Here is a 21,409-nt window from a genome sequence, read left to right as displayed (position 1 = left end):
TCAGAGAGCAATTATGCTGTGTTAATTGCTTCTTTTAATTGTGGCAAGCTTCTAATGTCAACTCGACTCGATTGGAAGACAATGAACATATTCTAGCCCTAAATGAATTAATAGCAAACATGGTTTACATAAAAGACATTTTTCCAAGAAAGTTTATAATAATACGATCTATAGTTGAAATCACCATTCTGAAGCCCTACCATTATCTCTGGTATGGGGAGACCCTAGAATTCTGTCCCATAGTTTAGACAGATGATAGATACTTTTATTGATCCCGTGAGGGAAATAAAGTAAATCATTTTCATTTTAGAAAATTATTAAACGCTCGGTTAAAAGCAAAGGAGATTGTCTGTTATAGTGGACATAAAAACAAGAGTTCGCTGGCATTATATCCTAGAAGACACAGACCGGCACCAGACCGGGAGAATGCCCGCAGCGTAAAAGAAAATGCCTGATGAACTAGGGATTGGACAGTTTCCAAGTCCTTGTACAATCGATGGAAATGTTCAAATAAATGTGCAAAAGAAATAAACAAAATAATCATTTATTTCTTTATCATATTGGCTAGCGAGGAGATATGTCCTCTCTTTGCTAGTTAGTGGCTGTGTTTCTGTGTTGGGTAGCAACGGGTGACTGTTCTCAGGCGGAAGATGTAAACAGCTTAATTTTCGTGTTAAATAAGTTTTTTAAATTAAAATTCATTCTATACAGCAATCGCATATTTGGGTACCGTTTCATAAAACTTTCATGCTTAAAATGTTTAGGGAGAAATGGAAGACTGGTGTGTATTTTTTCTTTAAACTACCAAGACCAGCCATACACAGTACAGTTTACGTACATACAGTAATGTTTATGTTCCTAAATTAATATCGTTTTTGACCTTCAGATGTGTTATGCTCCTCTTCTTTTTATGCTCAGCTACTAAAATTTCCCTTTAGTGGTAAAATTCCATATAAATATTCAAAACTAAGCGGATTAAAATGTGCACAGTAAAGACATTAAATGATTAAATCTTTTCACTACCAACCAATGCACCACGAGTGCCCCTGTCGGTCATTTTGGCCAGCCAATCACTTACCGCAGTGCCCCGCGGTGGCTTGTGGGTAGTTTACCGTACCGCGGGTTTGTACCGCGCATTTTGAATGGCTGCATCTGTACTTCACCATACTGGATACCAAATGCACATACAGTAGAGCTCATCAGGAGACGAAAAGTGAGAAGACTAGATTGACCAAGTCAGTCTCCAGATTTAAATTCAATTGAGCATTAATATATGAAAAAAGTCAAAAAACCCCAATAGGTATGACCACAATGTAGGTTCCGTAAATGCTTAGCAAAGATTTTGAAATGATTACAGAAAAGTTTCGGAAGTTCAGTGGATCTCAGACTTCCACTCTCAGGCAGTTACTGACTCAAAGGAATATGCAACTAAAATTGACTTTTATACTCAAAGATTTTTACTTAAAGTTAATGTGCCCCAATATTTATATTTACATGAAGTCAGTGGGTTGAACACAAAGCATTTTGTGTTCTAATAGGATCAGATGTATGCATGTGTTACAAGCCAGACATTGAGGGGACTGTAATAACAGCCTACAGGTGGACATTGCACGTTGCTGGTGGTGGAGGGATGACCCCATTACCTGTAAAGTGCTTTAAGTGGAGTGTCCATTAAAGTGCTATATAGGTGTAAATAATAATAATAATAATAATAATTATTATTATTACCTGCCACTAGAGAGGTTTAAAAGGGCTTTATACGTCATAAAGAGACACACAAGGTTATAATTAGTTAATTAATTAGTTTGTTGATGTAGATTAATTTCACACTCTCAGTTAGAGTTATGTATGGAATGTTTAGATAAAGACGTACACTGTGTTTGTTTTGGTTGGGTTTCAGGTAGCAGACAAGGGAAGCATTTTAAGAGACCATTTATTATAAAACCGACAAAATCTCTGAAAAGAAGTTCATGCCCCATTTAGTGTTACAAACATAGGTTTGTGTGTGTTCAGATCACTGGAGCTGCAAAATAGCTTCTGTAAGCATGGACATGTGACTTTTTGGACATGTTAGTTTTTGGAGGTGTCTCTGAAAGACACTTTGTTTTATTTTGGAGCCGGTGAGTACCTTATACTGGCTAATAGTAGACCATTAATTTGGTTTCAGTTTTGAAGTTGTGAACTTCAAATCCCTCTTACTCAGGTGGCCAAAGTCTACTCTGCTACATTTATAGTTTTCCTTAATTCAAAACCAGCTTTCTGTGAAAAATCACTCCTAAGGTAGGGTACATGCTCGGCATTCTACAGGCTCTCCATATTAACATGAATCATAGGTGCTGAGGCCTGTGCAATTTAGGTTTGCTTTAAGTTTGCTAATGAAGGAAGTGTGATCTTTTGAATGTTAAGTTACACATTTTTACATGCCTCAGTAATTATGAAGGTAATTGGAGATCCATTTATGTTGAGACAGCAATATTTTGCAGCAGTATTCTTTCAGGAATTAGGGAATGACTGATGTCAGGGTAGATTTAGAATTACACCAGAATCGTTGGAGAAGCAATTTTCTTTTGAGTAAGTTGGCTGTACTTGGGGAGTTTGACAATTATCAAAAGGAACTCACACTCAAGACATATTGAAAATAGAGTTGGATATTGGACACACCTTTATTAAACAGATGCCCAGACCTCAAAGGAGAAACCCAAGTACCTAATATTGTTACAAAATGTAGGGGTTATGAAAATAATGAATATCAGGAATCTCTCTCTCTCTAAACCCAGATTAAAATGAATGGGTACCTACAGTATCTCCCTATTATTAAAATGCAGCCACTGACCAGAAGAGGCCATTTTTAACCAAAGGATTCTTATCACAAGAAATCAGTATTCTAAAAACAACAGAATAACAATCTCTCTTAACGAGGTTCAAATACTTAACTCGAATCAGGTCTTTCTGGATGGTTACCTTCTGTCTTCCATTCCTGTCTCCTATTATATCTTTGTGCTCCTGTCTGCTCTTCTAAAGATTAAGATTAAGATCACTTTATTGGCCATACACAATTTCTTGTGTTAGGAGTTTGTCTTTTTCGCATACCCCAACTTGCTCTCCATGAGACACACAGTCAGGGAGAGAAGCTTAGGGTCAGAGCGCAGGTTCATCACCCCTGGAGCAGTTGGGGTTAGGGGCCTTGCTCAGGGGCCCAACAGAGTAGGATTCCTCTGCCAGCCGCAGGATACAAATCAGCAACCTTCCAGCCACAGGGGCAGGTCCTTAGCCACAGAGCCACCACACCGCCCAAAGCTACCTGTTTTATGCTTTGTTCTTGTACTGTTGTTTTACACTTAATCATTTACCTAGAACTTAATTAACCAAGGTAAAACAGAGATTACTTTGATGAGTTGTCTCACACCCAGCTCAACTAGGCGAACAACACTATTCTTTTCTGGCTTTGAAGTCCTGAGAACCTCAAATATTTACCCTAGCCAAGTGTTGCATTCAAATTTTCTACTTCAATTGGCACAATAGTTGTCAAAATATATTCTTGTAATATCTGCCTTCATGTCAGATCATAACTAAGCATTACATCACCAGACCAGAAAACACTGCCCACCTCCTATTATGTGGTCAACACATATTTTGACAGAATGTGACATTGATCCAATGATAAGGAAAATAAGATAGTTGTAGATCTCATTCTGTTGTAACCTTTATCTACCAAGTGACTGTACATCCACCTGTTCTACTGCAGATAGAACACCTGATTGCCAGAACTGTGTTAAAAGGTTATAAAATTATAAGGTGTTAAGAGATGACTTTGCAAATTATGTATATAAGTTTTAGAATAACTAAATCTAAGAGAGAGATAAGAGATCACTTTATTAGCCATATACTATTTCTTGCAAAATGATTAATGAAAGTTTTTACATGTTGATTACTTTTAATTTCAAATTTGATTACTCTGCATTATGTTTATTTTATGCTCAATACTGGATTTCACAATCGTTTACAGGTTTCTGCACCACAATTGTCAACATTAAAATATGTCTTTTGAAAACTTATATATTGGCTGGGAGAAAATAAAAAGTCCAGAAATTGCAAAATATAAACCACCACTTTGAAGGTAGATTTGTTATCTGAATAAACAAAAACTTTGCCCTTGTGGACTGTGTGCTTTGAAGTCAAATATTGTATTATACAGTTTTTTGACTGCACCATTTTTTAAAATAGGTTTCTGCATTATAAATTATTGTTTGATCTCTGTTATATAGTTGTCATATTGAGCTGAAATTTGTATAAGAACTGTAGATTTTGCAAACTTGGGAATTTCTGTCAAGCTGTGAGGTGATATCTAGTTTAAATATGCATTATTATCACTGAAGTGGGAAACTGTTTTGCAGTTTTTGAATGAAAATAAGACTTCCTAACAGTGTTACAATGCAAGTTAACTTTAAGTTAATGTTTAAGCAGACTATTCAATTGCAATGGCTGCTTTCCCTCTGTCCGAATACCTGGACTCTCACATGCTGTACATCTGAGAAGTTTAAAAATAACTACTATTTGTAATGTTTCGCATCTGAGGTGGGACTCATAGTGTGATCCAAGAATGCTAAAAGCACTTGCAGGTGTGTTGGGGAACGTACAAGCATCAAAGTAGGAATAGCTGGGAGCTCTACGTTACTGAAACGGGAAGGAATGATGTGCGGGCTAACTTATAGCTAGCTTTGTTGTTTGGGACAGGGGAGAAGAAAGGATGTCATTGGTTGCCCGTTAACAAATAAAGCCAAGGTATTCACTCTTGTTGTTCTCTCTTATTTTCATGTAGCTAAGTATTTTTTTTATTTATTCAAGACATTAATTCCATGGGGACATTGGATTTAGTTTTTGATACACAGGACTAATGGGTCCATTTCGCATTGGAACGTATGCAGGCTAAAAAAAAATTACCTGTTTAGATCCTCTGCAAAGTCGAGATAATAGATATTGCTACAGTATGTTACAGGAATTTTATTTGAAACAACACTACTGAACAATGCACTAGTGAACAATGCTCTCCTGAAAAATGCTATGTAAATAAAAATAATTTTCTGGAAGGATGCATGTAACCATAGGAATTTGCATTCCTTAACCACTCACAACCAGAGGCTCTACACACGTTTTTTTATGTATGATGTATACATAGTGATTTATGACTAAATATGAATGTTTATCAGTTTAACAGAAAATATGAAGGGGAGACTGTTCTTAGTTGTGGATAGTGAACAGTTTGGAAAAAACATGAATGATGTGCCCACAGGTGCATTTGAACAGTGCAGCTATTTTCAGTCTTTTTCTTTCAGGGAGCTTATTTAAAAGCCATTTAGTTTAAAGTCTCTTGCAGTTAAAGGTTTCAATTCATTCATATTATTTCAAATGAGTTGGCATGTTTAGTTGGCATTCTAATTTTTTTCTGTTTCCACTACATTGGAAATTAAAGTTCTAAGAAAATAATTAAATTCAGACCTTAAATATCATAGGGTGGCAGCAAAGCATAGTGGTAAGAAGACACTGTTGTTGATCTGTTGTCTGCATAACACTACTAAAACCAAGATGGGCTCTGTTCGATGAGCTACTCTTATTTTGTTATGAACCTGATATTTACTTTCCTTTAGTCATCTAAATATATATGTGTATGGTAGATTGGGGAATATTTCTGAACATTTTTGCAGATATTGCTGCTGTTAGGTTAAAATGGAGGGAGTTATACAGGGAATTATTGGCTCATCGCATGCAGATAAACTCCAGAGTTTGCATGTTTTACTCTAAATTATGTAGTTCAGACATCTAATGCTATCAGGGGAAGTGTACTCAGACTCTTCCTGTGGTGTTCCTTTCTGTGAAATTACAAAATGGTGTATTCACATTTTTTTTAAAACTTAACATTATATTCAAAACCAGATGCTCAAACTAAATAGCTCTAAGGATGAAAAATGTTATAGTAAAGGTCAACATAAAATAAAGGGAAAGAAACTTAAGTATGTTTCTTGCATACATATTCAGACCTGTGAGTTTCTTCTTTGCTAAAAGCAAAATTAGCAGCAATGGGTAAACCAATACTTTTTGCCCATTCATCTTGGCAGATTTTCACAAGCTCTTGTGGAGATACGTGGATTGCCAGGTTAGCTGAAGAAAAAAGGAAGGAAAAAGGAATGAGCCAGCGAGCCAACCAATGAAATGAGTTGGGTACTACCTTTTAAAGTAGGAAATCAGTGATTGGTTAGGATGCCATCAGGTCAAATTTTGAGATCCACCTTTCTGGTCCCTTCTTGGTTGATCATCCTTTGGGTAATGGACAGTGACTTCTTACTCGTTGTCTTGGGTACCAGACTGAGAAGAACCAAGCTGCGCCTTAAATCATTAGGAATGAACACAGTTTTACAATGTCCATGGTACAGACCTGCTTATCAGGAGTGCCGCTTTAAGCTGCATTCCTACGTTTTTTTACAGAGGCCCAGCTGCATGGTCAACGTAACAGAAAGATTATTAGAAATATGTGCATATGTTCAAATATGAACGTATGCCATGTGTTCTGGCTTTTATGGGCTTGGGATCAAATTTCATTAATATGTTTAAAATTCTAAAAGTAAACCCTTCAGCAAATGTATTACCAGGCAACAAATATTCTTTCCATTTGGTTATTTCTAGGGGCAGTTATCAGGGATGCCCACTTTAATTTTTGTTGTTTACATTTTCTTTGGAACCTCTTGCACAGGATACTTGACAGTGTAATACCTACTGTATATCATTCCCACAGGTATTGTCTTAATATCAGTCAGCACTCTAAGTCCCTACATGCAGATAAACAGTATATTGTTATATGTACTGTAGAAAATAACCCTCAATTCTTTCCTTATCTGCTATTTTTTTCTTGTTCCATATGAGAGTATAAAATCAATAGTTCCATTATTGTGCAGTGAAGAAAGCCAGCCAATATCTGACTGTGCCACTTGTCAATATCTATCTGGATACATGTCTAATATAATTCTCTGTGTTTATAACTTTTGGTACAAGATGGTCAAAAAACTGTTTTTGCTCTTTGAACACTAATTCTCTCATGCTTTTCCAATCCCATATCTACTTATATTTTAACTGTTTTATTCCAAGCATGAATAGTACTGACATTATGTACAAACTTTCAGATAGATTAGATTGCAAAATTCTAGTAAAATTGCTTGCCCTGGATTTCTTGATATTGTTACTGTCTCAAGTGACAAGATAAGGGTCAGTTCAGCAAATGTTCCAAAGAATTCCCACTATTCTACCTTAAATAATGGGTACTATGAGTAGTGCATTTAAATTAATATCCCTCATATGTAACAGTAATTTCTTATTCTGACTTAAAAACTACAATTCAGCTCCTATAGCAAAAATGTATTATCTGCTTGACAACAGGTAAAACAAAGGGATTGGCCTTTTTTTTATTAGTGAAAATATCAAATACACCTTTAGCAATGGTTATTATCTGGAATAGGGGGTATTGTATGGGTATGAATTCTTCTTCAAAACACTCAAGCCATCTTTTTAAAAATTAATTTCCATATTAACTCTATGTTACTGCACCTACAATATATAATCCCCTCAATGCATGACTACTATCATTACATATTACAATATTTACAATAAAGTACAGAATTACAAACACAGTAGTAACTAAAGTACATATTTTGCATATATACTGTACAATATACATTATGTTAACAGGTTACTGGAAAATGGGCTTGTCTTGTCAGTGCCATTTTATTTGGCACTTTATTTTATTACAGTATATGTTAATTACTGTAACTGGTTTACATAATTTGCATTTAATAATAACAATATATTTTTGTTTTGAATAGTGCTTATATAGTGAATATGCTTGTAGACTGGGACAATGTTAAGTTGGTATTTTGTGTTTTTAATAGAAATATAGAAAAGTACATTTCTTTTTAAAATAGAACCTTAGTTTTGTGAAATGGAGAGTTGGTCTGTACTATGACATTAGAGTTTAGAAATTGATCATACAATAAGTTTTCTTTGTCAGTATATTCATGGCAGTGCTAAATATATTTGTTACATTTATCAGACTGTCCTGGGTGTTTTGTGTCATACCGAACATAAACAACTTGATTAACTCCAGCTCTTTACTTGAAATAATCACCTCAGGCAGTGATTCATTGACACCAAAGAAGACATATTACTTCTGATTTGTCATTGTGATTGTCACTGTGCAGTTTTATAGATATACAGGCACATTCGAATTTAGAGGAATTTGTTGTGCAAATTTACTGAAAGAACCAATACTGTACTATTTACATCTGCAGTCAGCAAAAGAGTTTTCTGGGCATCAGTCCACTTGGCAAACTTTTTAAAATAAATACATTATACTTAAGATGGATGTTATGTGTTGGCAACAGATTTTCGGTTAAACTTTTGTGCTGTGTCCCTTATGTGAAAACTTATATAAACCAATATAATTTGCAGCAATTTTAATAAAGCCTTTAATTTGACCTTTTTAAGTTTTATTATGCAGTACATTCATTGAATATTTAGTTGTCAAGGCAGTATGCACAGATCTTATTTTTAAATGTAACGGTATCTTTTAGAAACAGATTTAGCCTTCAGATTTTTATTTGCCAGTTTTACAGTGCAAACACTGTAACGTAACATCATGTTTTTTATACCATTTATTGGTATTACTATTATTGTGTGATTAATTTTGGAGTTTTTTCTCAACATAATGTTTACAATAAAGGCTATTTCAAGACTTGTGATTACAGAAGGTCTTTTTAAAAGAGAAAAAATATGCATGTACTGTAAAGAGACAGAAATATGAACAAACTAAAGAGGTGAAACAGGCATTTTTCAAACTTTGCTTTGCAAAATATTTTAATATCATGATCAAGCATTTAACTTAATATTATTCGTTTTTAATGTATAAAGGTAGGTCTTGTATTTCAAATAGTTTAATTGGTGTTATCTCACTGTATCTCATATGAATTGTAGATTCAATACTGTATTTAAACCTCCTTATATGATAAAACGACAAGCAAGGTTCTGGTAAAAAGATACAGATCCAGCTATTCAAAATGCTCTACTGGTTAACATCCAAAGGATACAGTTATTAATATTTGACTAGTAGTATTCAATAAGTATAAATTTATAGATAGGGCCTAAAAAGGTTGATTCTAAATCCACTGGCTGTCACATTAACTGGCACCCAGACAGCTAGTGTGGGAGTTACTCTTTGTACTGAGGCCTATATAACATGAATGTATGAATTGCTTTATTTGGCATTATTTTATACAATTTAGGTACTGCATCATTTTCTAGCCTCAGCATTACTGAGGTTTGTCTGCTGTCTATCTGACATCTACGATGGCAAGTTTTGAATGAAGGCAATTTTACACAGGTACAAGTGATGTTGGACAAACAGACGCCCCTGCACAGATACAGAAAAAAATGGCATATATGAGGATATTTTGGACTTCTAAGCTAAAAGTTTAAAAATTAATTTCAGGGTATAAGCTGACATGCATTCATCCAATGCTTTACTCCATCTTCTCACTATTTACTTTTTTTCTGAGATATTATATTTGTACACCTAAGTAATTCCACAAAATGTAAGAACATTTGAAAATAAGTAACATTTTCCTTTTAATGGAAATGATAGAAAAATGCACCATATGTAATATCTCTAAATTCTTTTGGACTCATCTTACATCTTTTTGTTCTACCATTCCCTATTCCTGGTCTACTGTACCAGCTGTCAGCCTTCTATTAATTACTGATGTATTTCTTTCAATATTACCTTCTGTAATAAGTAACACAATGGAATTGTATAAGACTGTGCTCCAGACTTGATTTTATTTCAATCTCATCTGAAACATTGCACTGTGGATCAGATGGTTTAGGAGGATTGCCTCCTGTCAATCATATGCTTATTCTAGGAGAACAGCACATGTGACTAATCCTTAGACCCTGTTGTAAGCAACTTTGAACACGAAACCCGTACCACATGTTCTAGAGGTTACTGAAACACCAAAGGAAAGTATAAAACAGGTGTTGTGATCTAGTGGTAGTCACCACACCAACCCTTAAATGATTGTGTTCTCTGAAAATCGATAATTAACACAATGCTTATCAACCTGAATTCAAGATATTGGAGAGGTTTATCCGCGTGAATAAAAATCAGGACTATTTCGTTTTATTACAATAAATGATTTATTAGGAAAAATAATCCCAAAAAAGGCTTATGGAAAGACTTGAGGAAATGGTTGTAAAGTGGAAAATTAAAAAAGTGAAAGCTGCTAAGATACTGTATAGTACAACTATACAGTACCTATACTATGCCTGTCTGCAATTTACATCACGGGATCAATAAAGTATCTATCTAAGTGCTAATAAACTCGAATTCTAATTTGAGGCAAAAGGCATGAACCTACATTAAATTCTTATCAAGATAAACAGTTTATACATCACTGGATGAGATAGACTGCATCAACTGCAAAAGACTCGCTTTTAAAAACCAGGATCAAGTGCAACTGAAATTACTGCAAAAAGAGCTTAAACTAAAACTCAGGAATGCAAGGAATTAACACAAAGAGACAATGGAGAGTGACTTTGAAACTCCAGGAGGTTGTGGCAAACAAAGCAAACAAGCTGAACGATTCTATCTGAGGTTTGAGACACAGGACTTCTCTGGTGCATGTGACAATATATTAGATACTATTACAGCTGACAGTAGTGCTGGTAGGCTTGTAATAAGTCCACAGATGACCACACAATCTTTCAGGCACATATGTGCAAAAAAGGCAACAGGCCCTGATGGCGTCACTGCCTCTCTTTTAAAAAAACTGCACAGAGGAATTAACACCAGCATGGTGTCCTATCTTTCAGAAGTCAGTTGACTCTCACTCTGTTCCAGCGCTGTGGAAAAAAGCAAGAATCGTGCCAATACCCAAAAAGCCCTGTCCCTCAGATAACAATGACTACAGGCCGGTAGCACTGACGTCTGTTGTGATGAAATGCTTTGAGAGGATTATGGTATCCATGCTGTGCTCAGAAGTGAACGCTGTACTGGATCCATATCAGTTTGCATATAAACACTGGCAGGGCACCAATGATGTAATCAACAGCATAATGCATCTTGTTCTAAAACACCTAGAGGACCACAATGCCTATGCTCGGATGCTGTTTGTAGACTTCAGCTCTGCATTTTGTGATTTCCTGACCTTAATTTTGTGATTTTCTAACCTTAATTTTGTGATTTTTGTGTTTTTATGATTTTGTGATTTTGTCGCAACTACTGCTGCACGCTCTATTGTTGTGCATTTGATAAATAAACTTTGATTTGATTTGATTTAAATGCTGCAGCCCCATATATTGATAAGTAAGTTGAAGCAAATGTCCTTTAACCATAACATTATAAGATGGTACCATTCATTTTTAACAAATCGCACACAGTACAATATGTCAGGGTCAACAAAACTCCATGGCTGTTGACAAAAAAGGGCAACATATGACTGACATTATTCACTTTGTCCTCCAGGAGTGAGAATACAGTATCTGTGTTTGTTGAATCTAAATCATATAGGCTTGGAATCAGGGTTTATTAATATGAATAATGTCTTAATTACCAACCCTGAAGCAATGCTGCTAGCAAGCAGAGCCTGTTATTCTCAAGGTAGTTCTTCAAGGGACACTTGTCAAAAATGCCCTAGTGTTGTTTTGTCTCTTGATCCACTAACTCAATGTGTCTGTTATTCTTATATTTCTATCCATCATTGGTCTATGCTGATGTTATAGTGTTTCCCAATCCCTGTCTCATCTCATTTTTTGATGACTTCACTGCCCATCAGGGTATAGCATTAACTTGTCCAAGTCCACATTTGTACTATTAAAGTTTATCATTTTAACATTATAAGATGGTACCATTCATTTTTAACAGATCGCACACAGTATGTCAGGGTCAACAAAACTCTTTCCGAGTCATGATCCATTAGCACAGGTGCTCCTCAGGGCTGTGTGAGCTCTCCAGTTCTGTTCACACTTTATACAAATGATTGTACTAGCAGTAGTCAAAGCAACTTCATTTTCAAATTCTCAGATGATACATCTGTTCTTGGCTTAATGCATAGAGGTAGCAGCACATCTGTATAGATGTCAGAAATCCAAAGGTTTGTGCAATGGTGTGACAACAATAGCTTAATTTTGAATGCTAAAAAAACTAAAAAAAAATTTTTCGATCCCAGAGCAGTTGGTGATCACTCACAGGTAGTAATCCACAACGAACTTATCACTCAGGTTGATTCATATACGTACTTAGGTGTACACGTAGGCCATAACCTGTGTTGGTCTACTCATGTTGAGAGTGTTTGCTCCAAAGTTCAGCAGCGCTTATATTTTCTGCGAAGAGTGTTTGGGGTTCGACAGAAAGTAAAGCTACTCTTTTACAGTGCTGTAATCGAGAGCATTGTCAGATATGGTATTCAGTGTGGTTTGGTAATCTATCAGTTCATTTTAAATCGCAAATTACCCGCCTCATCCAGACAGCTTTGAAGGTCATGAGAGTGAAACAGCACCACTCCCTGCAGACAATCTTTTAAAAATCCATAATCAAACAGGCAGGAAAAAATATATCAGATCCTTCCCACATTCTCAACTCTGAATATCAACTTGTTCCTTCTAGCAAATGTTTTAGGGTTCCCAAATATAAGTCAAACAGATACAAACATTCCTTTGTTCCACTATCCAATCCAATGCAAATGTCAAGGATAAACACAATTTTGACTCTTACAACCCACTCGAATGCAATATGTTTTGTGATGTGTTATAAATATTACATGTTGTCATGTGTTATACTGTACATGTGCAATAGAATGATGTGCAATGTTTTTCTTATTTTTTGTAATAGTATAATGTGCAATGTTTTTCTTCTCTCTTTTTTGCGTTCTATTTAAATGTACAGGAGTGCTAGGTGTCCATAAAAATTCCCTCAGGGAACAATAAAATCTGACCTTTTCTTATTTTATATCTTATACTATACCTATCAAGCACTGAACTGAGCACAAGGTAAATGCGAACTATTCCTTTAGGAAATTCATAAACTAGAAAAGCTTGGTGTGTTCCTATCGCTTATGTCCTGGATAGTAGTCATCACCTGATTTGTGATGATTTGTCATTGCAAGGAGCATTGTGACCCATCTTGGGTGCTTACCTGGTGTTGCTGTAGAGTGCAAGTAGCTGAATTGCTGGCTGAATAGGATGGTCATTGAATATTGTATTTTGCTTCCCTGGTCCAGTTGAGCTCTTTGCTACTTTCTCTCCTAGGCGATCTGGTTTTCCTGGGTTTTGTGGTCCTGTCAAAATATTCCCTACCCATCTTCCAGAACATACAGTAACTTTCAGTCTTCCCAGACCTACAAGTAACTTTCTTGCAGTGTTCATTTGGTCATCAGTTTTTGATTTAGTCATAGTCTTAGTCAAGTTGACTCAAGTGTCTATTAGTCATAGTCACTTTCTAGTCACCCACTTTAAATTTAGAGTAGTCGACTAAATTTTGGCTATAAATAGTGTTACTTTTAGATGACTAAAACAGAATTAGTTTAAGTCACATTTTAGTTAAGCAGTTTTAATTTTATTAGGAAATAAAATGTATAAAACTATAATAAAATAACAAAATTTCTAAGGAAAAAAAACACCTCTGATAAGAGTCTGTTAAAAGGCACAAGTCTTTGTTACACAATCTAAAGTGTATTGATCTCCAGAAAGGCCAGATATCAAATACATGTAATATCTGTGCAATAAAGGGTTATCAATACATCATATGGCTCTTTGCTAGTAAGAGAATGTATTTTGGCACTGTTAATAAAAATTCCAAAAGAAATACTTTTAGAAATTTGTTTCACAGTTTATGACAATATGGAATTTGCAATAACTATAGGGGAATTACTGCATGAGTTACTTAAAAATATTAAAATCGGACAGGACAAGTAATATTATATATACATTCTTTAACTTACTGGAATAATATTCATAACTAGCCTTGCTGACACCATAATATTCCAGTTAAAAAAGTACCATAGCCTAAGAGTAGTCTAAGTGCTTATGACATTGTGCTAGTATCATGCAAACAAAGTGACAGGCCTGTGCTTCAGGTGTGTTACTGCACTTTCACTCCACATTATTCAGAAGAAATAAATAAATAATACATGCCTGCATGTGCTATAAGATGTTGTTGTTACAATAATATGTTCTCGATTTGCTCAACACCCACCCAAACTAAATTTAATTAAACAAACTACATTTAATTAAAGAACATTCTTATAGCAATTACATGCTGTGAAATGCACAGTATACAGAAACATTTTACAGACTCACTTTAAAATTTTGAAAGTCATATACAATATGAACAAAAATCACATTTCTGACAGACCACAATTACGAAGCTGAAATGCAGCACGCATGGCGTGTTTGACCAACCATCTTATTTGTACAGCGCATACATCTCATTGTTTATCAGGGTGCCAATCAATTAAGAAACAATAAGAACATGACATGAGGTGTGGAAAAGATTGGTTGGAAATGTTAGACACTTAGAAAACAAAAAAGAAGAAAGAAAACCGCACACCCAGATACTTGCAATTCTTACACATTGATAGTCTGAGGCACCGCACTGGCCACCTACAGCCACCTCCCTGGAATTGTACCTGTTACAGCCAGTCTGCAATTTGTTAGACATAAAGTAAATAATAATAATTCCTTACACTTTTATAGCACTTTTGTGGGCACTCCAATCAAAGTGCTTTACAGGGACTCCCCTCCACCGCCACCCACCTGGATGATGCAATGGTAGCCATAGTGCACCAGTATGCTCACCACACATCAGCTATCAGTGTGGAGGAGAACAGAGTGATGAAGCCAATTCATAGATGAGGATTATTAGGAGGCCATGATTGGTAAAGGCCAATGGGAAATCTGGCCAGGACTCCGGGGTGACACCCCTATTCTTTTCGAGAAACACCCTGGGATTTTTAATGTCTACAGAGAGTCAGGACCTCAGTTTTACTTCTCATCCGAAGGACGGCACCTTTTTATAGTATAGTGTACCCATCACTGGGGTGAGCGCCCCCTACTGGCCCACTTACACCACTTTTACCAGCAACCGTAGGTCTCCCATCCAGGTACTGACCAGGCTCACACCTGCTTAGCTTTAGTGGGTTTCCAGTTTTGAGTTGCAGAACAATATGACTGCTAGCAAATACACAGTAAACTCCATGTGATTAAATTCATTTCAGTATGAGTTTTAGTCAAACAGGTCCTTTCGTCTCATCTTAATTCATTAAAAAATATAAAGCAATTTAGTCCATCGTCATCATAGTGGTTTATTTTCATGAGTGTTTCATCTTCATTAATTAAAAAGAAAAACAGGTTTTTCTTGACATTGACATTGGCATTATTATCGTCATAATTATCATTGACTGTAATAGCTGTTTTCTTTGCTTGCCTCAGACAAAGACATTCCAAAGTCTTGTCTTCCAGGGTGCTAGTTGCCCATTTGAAATCTGAAATTTGCATGTCTCTCCTTCAGGAATTTTTATTGCTTCTGTCACAAGAGACAGGATAATGAACACATCCAATACTTCGTGCAGTCTTTTATCAATAAGGAATGAAAAATGGTATATTATTGGCTCAAAAAGCTGAAGTCCTCTACACTCTACACACTGAGTTTGTACCTCATTTAGCCACTAGAAGTGTGACCTGGTATTCCTTTCTTGGGATTTCAATCGATGAGGTTGGATCATAATAACCTATTCTCTAAATTTAAAACCCTTTCAGTAATGCTTATTGCAGTCAGAATCTGACTGCTTTATCTGTTTTATTATAAATAATTTAAGACCAAACAAGTGATATCTATGGGCATTTGATTAGATATCCCTTTTGTCTTGAAGTTTAATGCTGTTCTTTTGAGTATAACCATTTGTGATTTCTTCATTTAATATCAAATTAATGGTACAACATGGTGTTTGTGGTACACAAGGTATATATATGGAAGATTTTAAGGTGTGTTTGCCCAGTTTTTTAAAACTGAATCTTAAAAAAGTCCTTTTTCGCATTCCCAGCTACATAGTAATCCCATCGAATCTCTTCTCTTGACCTAAGAATAACCAGTACTACTTTGTTCATGGCCAAATGGTTTCATGGCAATGTCTGTGCAACTCTTATCTCGTCTTGAGAGACAGGTTCACAGTTCTTATAGCCTTGTGGAGCCACAAGGAATAACAAATCCTCCATTATTCAGAAATGTTCTATGTGGGGAATAGATACAGACTTACTTGTTAGCAGGAAACAAGCATATATACCCTAATATCAGATAATATGACTTACAGCACATTTCGCTATACTGTATGTGCCTACTCCGTAAGATAATCATTTTGAGATTAATTTTGGGAAGGAAACAGAACCTCCACAACTGATAGGGCAATGGTTCTGGTTATGCTATTTTTATAGACATGTGTAGTTAGTTGTCCTTACAGTAGTAAAATATGATGTTTTGTGTGAAATATTAAAGAGATTATGCACTGTGCCATAAATGCATCTCAGTATACCCATTTCCCAAGACACCTTCATACTGCCTGAGTGCCAGAACTTTTAATGCAGCATGTGCAGTCAAATCCTGGATACACTTAACCATCTTTCAGGCATCTGTGATCACTAAACCTGGATAACCCAGACAAGCTGCAGGAAAACTAACTATGGCTTATTAAAACAGTTGATTAACTTATGTCTATCTTCTGGATAAAACATGAAACCATTACCTTCAGAGTATTTATTGAAAACATCTCGGTATACTATATTGCAATACATTCATCCCTCAATTTACAAACACCTACAGTAATTTATGAATAAAACAACACTACAACAAAGTTGAATTGAAGACATCATGCAATTAGTGTGACCTCCCACTACAGTCACCCACAACACAGCTCCTATGTTTTTAGGAGTGTCTGCGTTTTAGAATTTTTTCACACTACTTTATTTTGTTGACTACTGTAGTAGGCTAAATTGGATAATTATCATGGACAAACAAATGTTCTTACTCTGATGATTCATTGCTCTGTTAGGGTAAAGTGAAGTAATATTAGGTCATTTTTGGAGTGTGAGAAATAGAAGGTCTTACAGTACATGTAAAGTAATTGGATTTGTTATTTATACATTTTCACCTTATAAACAGTTTACATATGAATTATATTCAGACGTTGAGGGGTGGGTGAACTTTTTCATTTATATCCAATAATGCTGACCTTACTTATCACAGTGCTGGGTTCCTACTTACAGTATATTATTTCACTAAAGCAAATTTGGTGCTACTACAAAAGATGTGTAGACACATGATCTTTATCCTAAAAAGTATTCTATATTCCATGAATGTTTTCAGCTATTAAGATTTAAGACTACTTCATGTTCTTTGAGTACAAGTGCTGATTTGTGGTAGTTTTTGAACAGAGGGAATGGGGAGTATTTTGTTTTCTGATTGAATGCTAAGAAAAATCCTTCCCCACTTGGCTTTGTTGAACAGGCTACCATCTACCATGTGATAGTTACTATAGTGTCAAGTGACTTGTTTGGCAAGTATTTTATACTGAAACTACCTTCAAGCAAACATTCTACTTTGACACATTTGAATGTCTCTACTCCTTCACATTTTAATTTATTTTCAATCTTTAATTTATTTTAAGGTGAAATTAAATCCAGGAAGTGATCCAGATGACGAGGGGACTAAAATAAGTGTAAGCACTGAAATATAAATAATTGTGTTTTGTATTAACTATTATAGAACAGACTCTAAAATATCTGTGTAAATGATAATAATTACTTGTTTTATTTCTATCTCTCTGTTTTGCCATGTGTCATACAGCACCAAATAAAATGAATAATGAAAAACATTACTAAATTATTACTATTTTCATTCAGATATTTGTATGCTATAATATTAAAATCTAAACAATACATGGAATCATGGAGTACATTAGTATTTAATCAGTTGTGCTATTCCATTGCAGCTGAACCTAATAGAATAGAATGGTATTCTCAGAAAAAAACATTTTATTATATGTACAATTTCAATGTAGTTTTCATGATATCATTAGTCATAAGCTAAAGTTGTTTGTTTTATTAATTTGTGTTTACATTTGTATGCATGTGTAGAAGTCAATAAATGATAAACTTGAAATCTCATAATTTTGAATATTATTGTATATATGCATGTTATAAATAGTGTTATAAAAAGCATTTTTTCAGACATTTCTCTAACTTTAGAAATGCAGTGTAATCATCTTTCTTTTTGTAGCTCTATTTCTTACACCGATAATACAATAATGCTGTTTGTTGAGAAAATCTTTCTTTTTGTATTTGTGCAGACAGTAAGGGTTCAAGGAAATGACATTTCCCACAAGCTACAGATTTCCAAAGTAGGAAAACAAGATGAAGGTTTGTATGAATGCAGAGTCACTGATGCCAACTATGAGGCACTCCGGGAATACAAGGCTCAAGCGTATCTTCAAGTGAACAGCACTAATCGCCTACGAAACCAGCCAGTCAAGAAGACGGAACCTTTGCCTCTGACAGATAAAAAGCCAAGAAAAACGAATATGTCAGCTGCAGCTGATAATGGAGTGAGTTCTGAGAACCAACAACTTCACTCTACCTCTAGCTCTCAAACGACGGCATCCAAAATACTAAAACACAGTCCTGGTTCAGGTATGAATTTTCAATCAGAAGCAACTTTCTAGCTGTATGTACATAAAAAAGAAAACATATTAATAATATCTCCGTACCAAAATAGAATTTTCAAATTCCTGAAAAACTGCAAGTCCATTGCTGCACATACTGTAGTTTACAACAATGATTATTTTGCTTTACCAGTTTTAAATGTTAATTAAATACTCTTATACAGTATATCCAACAATGAAGCCTCAAGCATCATTCAATTTCTGGTCAACATATGCAGCATAAACAGTATATACTGGACTTAGAAAATACAGGTGCTGAAAACTATCCTTTCCAATTGCAGAATAGCTGGTTGGTATTTTTAGTAATACATATTTTTATGTGGAAACTGCAACAATAATTTCAGTAAATACAATAACATCTCAATTCAATAACTAATATTACTAAGTTTTTAATAGGTAACATTTCATACCAGTTCTTTTCAGGAAGGTGTGAAAGCCATCTTCCTATAGAACCAACATCATTGTATGAAACATACTGTAGAAGCAATACTGTATATAAAAATAAAGCCCTTTATCTATCTTATCAAAGACAAAATGTCTTATATCAAACAAAAAGAAAAACAATTACTGTAGGTTATGACATATGACAGCTTTTTTGTTCAGAGATTTAGCTATATTTATCTAATGCATGTTATGTTAATATTGAACAAAATTATATTTATTCACTAGAGTATACTTTAGTATGCAGCAAAAATCAGTAAACCTTCGAGTTTAACATAGACTATACACTGAAATACTGTGTTTTCTATTCATTCCCTAATAAACAGTTACAGGGTTCACAGAGTTGAAGCTTTGATTTTGGCTTGTTTCAAAGCTTAAGTGGTCAGAGGTCAGTAAAAACAGTGCTTTAAATAAACATTAATTTCCTTGAATAAATGATTTTGCATTATTTTTACAACTGAATAAAGTAAACTCTTAATACTTTATCGCTGAATGTTGTGGACTCCCATAATTCAACTACTTGAAAATCTTCCAAATTGTTCTTTATGTAGGAGATTACCTTCAGTATGACAGTTGGAGTCATGTTCACAATGTCCATCCATTGCCCACTACAGTCTCCAGTTGTTTCCATTTTATCCCTTTATCCATCTTATTTTAAAGTATATTCTATAGATAGTTGGGTGTTGTCCTGAGCCATATTGTTCTGGGTCTCCTTCATTTCCTTCTTGCATTTTCTGGTAGTCTAAAATTGCTGGCAGTACTCAACAAATGGTCTAATCCATTTATAATAATTCTCCAGATATTAATGTCTTCTCTTTTAGATTAATAATAATAATAATTGCTTACACTTATATAGCGCTTTTCTGGACACTCCACTCAAAGTGCTTTACAGGTAATGGGGACTCCCCTCCACCACCACCAATGTGCAGCATCCACCTGGATGATGCGACAGCAGCCATAGTGCGCCAGAACACTCACCACACATCAGCTATTAGTGGGGAGGAGAACAGAGTAAGCCAATTCATAGGTGGGGATTATTAGGAGACCATGATTGTTAAGGGACTATGGGACCCCTACATTTTTCGAGAAACGGCCTGGGATTTTTAATGACCACAGAGAATCAGGACCTCAGTTTTATGTCTCATCCAAAGGATAGCGCCTTTTTACACTATTGTGTCCCCGTCACTATTCTGGGGCATTAGAACCCACGTAGACCACAGGGTGGCCCCATAGACCACCCCTGCTGGCCCCACTAACACTTCTTCCAGCAGCAACCTTAGTTTTTTCCAGGAGGTCTTCCATCATGGAGAGCAAGCTGGGGTATGCGAAAAGACAAATTCCTAATGCAAGAAATTGTATAGGGTTAATAAAGTGATGTTATCCAGATACTGACCAGGCACACACCTCCGTAGCTTCAGTGGGTTGCCAGTTGTGAGTTGCAGGGTGTTATGGCTGCTGGCACGTTAAGTGTGAAAGTGCACTTCAGTGATTATTCTGCCTTCTTCATTAATTTTTCAATCCTTATAAGTAATTCCTGGTATTCTTCTAAGTCATTTATGGCAAATACATCTGGTTTCTGAGTATCTTTCTTCGGTGTTTATTGCTATGTGTAGCTATGGAAGTGATGATACCATTGTGCACATTCAATTTTGGTTCGTTTTTAATTAAGCTTTCTAAAAGAAGCGTTTGTTGACTTTCCAGTTTTTATTCTTACTTCACTGGAAGTGGAATCATCTTGGCTTGTTTATCTGCCAAGATACGTGAAGATTTCCCCCTTCTCTTGCCTTTTAAATTTAGAGTTCTGCCTCTACTTCTCCATCTGCCAGACTGTTACATTCGTTTACATTGAGCCTTTAACCTTTGCCATGATAATAGTAAAAAAAGGTTGGATAGTTTGGGTTATTCTATTTCAGACCATATTTACCATTTTCACACTGCTTTAAAGTGTGAATATTGTAGATTTTTTATGTTGTTTCTCCCTGGACATGGATTTCTGGATTTCTGTTTCAACAATATGACTGGGTAGCTTGTTTCATGTCCTAACACCCTTTATACAAAGAAGTACACCCTGTTCTCAGATTGCAGTGCATTTCTGCATAGTCTGCATAGTTTCCATGTGACCTTCAGTACTTATTTTATTGTTAACTCTGAAGAAGGTTACTAGT

At 35.3% G+C, this 21,409-nt stretch overlaps 1 protein-coding gene across 3 annotated transcripts in view; it reads left to right on the top strand.

Annotated features, from left to right (window-relative positions):
* The window catches only part of vstm2a (V-set and transmembrane domain containing 2A), a 48,738-nt gene that overhangs the window by 20,278 nt on the left and 7,051 nt on the right, over window positions 1–21,409 (top strand). For all 3 annotated transcript variants that reach the window (XM_088918676.1, XM_088918675.1, XM_088918677.1), the window contains exons 3-4: window positions 17,751–17,801; window positions 18,432–18,771. In XM_088918676.1, the coding sequence (XP_088774802.1) occupies window positions 17,751–17,801; window positions 18,432–18,771 (391 nt within the window). The remainder of the gene's footprint in view (window positions 1–17,750; window positions 17,802–18,431; window positions 18,772–21,409) is intronic.

This window comes from Atractosteus spatula, chromosome 6 (assembly GCF_055471065.1).
Source record: "Atractosteus spatula isolate fAtrSpa1 chromosome 6, fAtrSpa1.hap1, whole genome shotgun sequence".
Taxonomy (NCBI): Eukaryota; Metazoa; Chordata; class Actinopteri; order Semionotiformes; family Lepisosteidae; genus Atractosteus; species Atractosteus spatula.
Note: the sequence above shows the minus strand (reverse complement) of the source record. Positions and strands in the feature narration are given on the sequence as shown.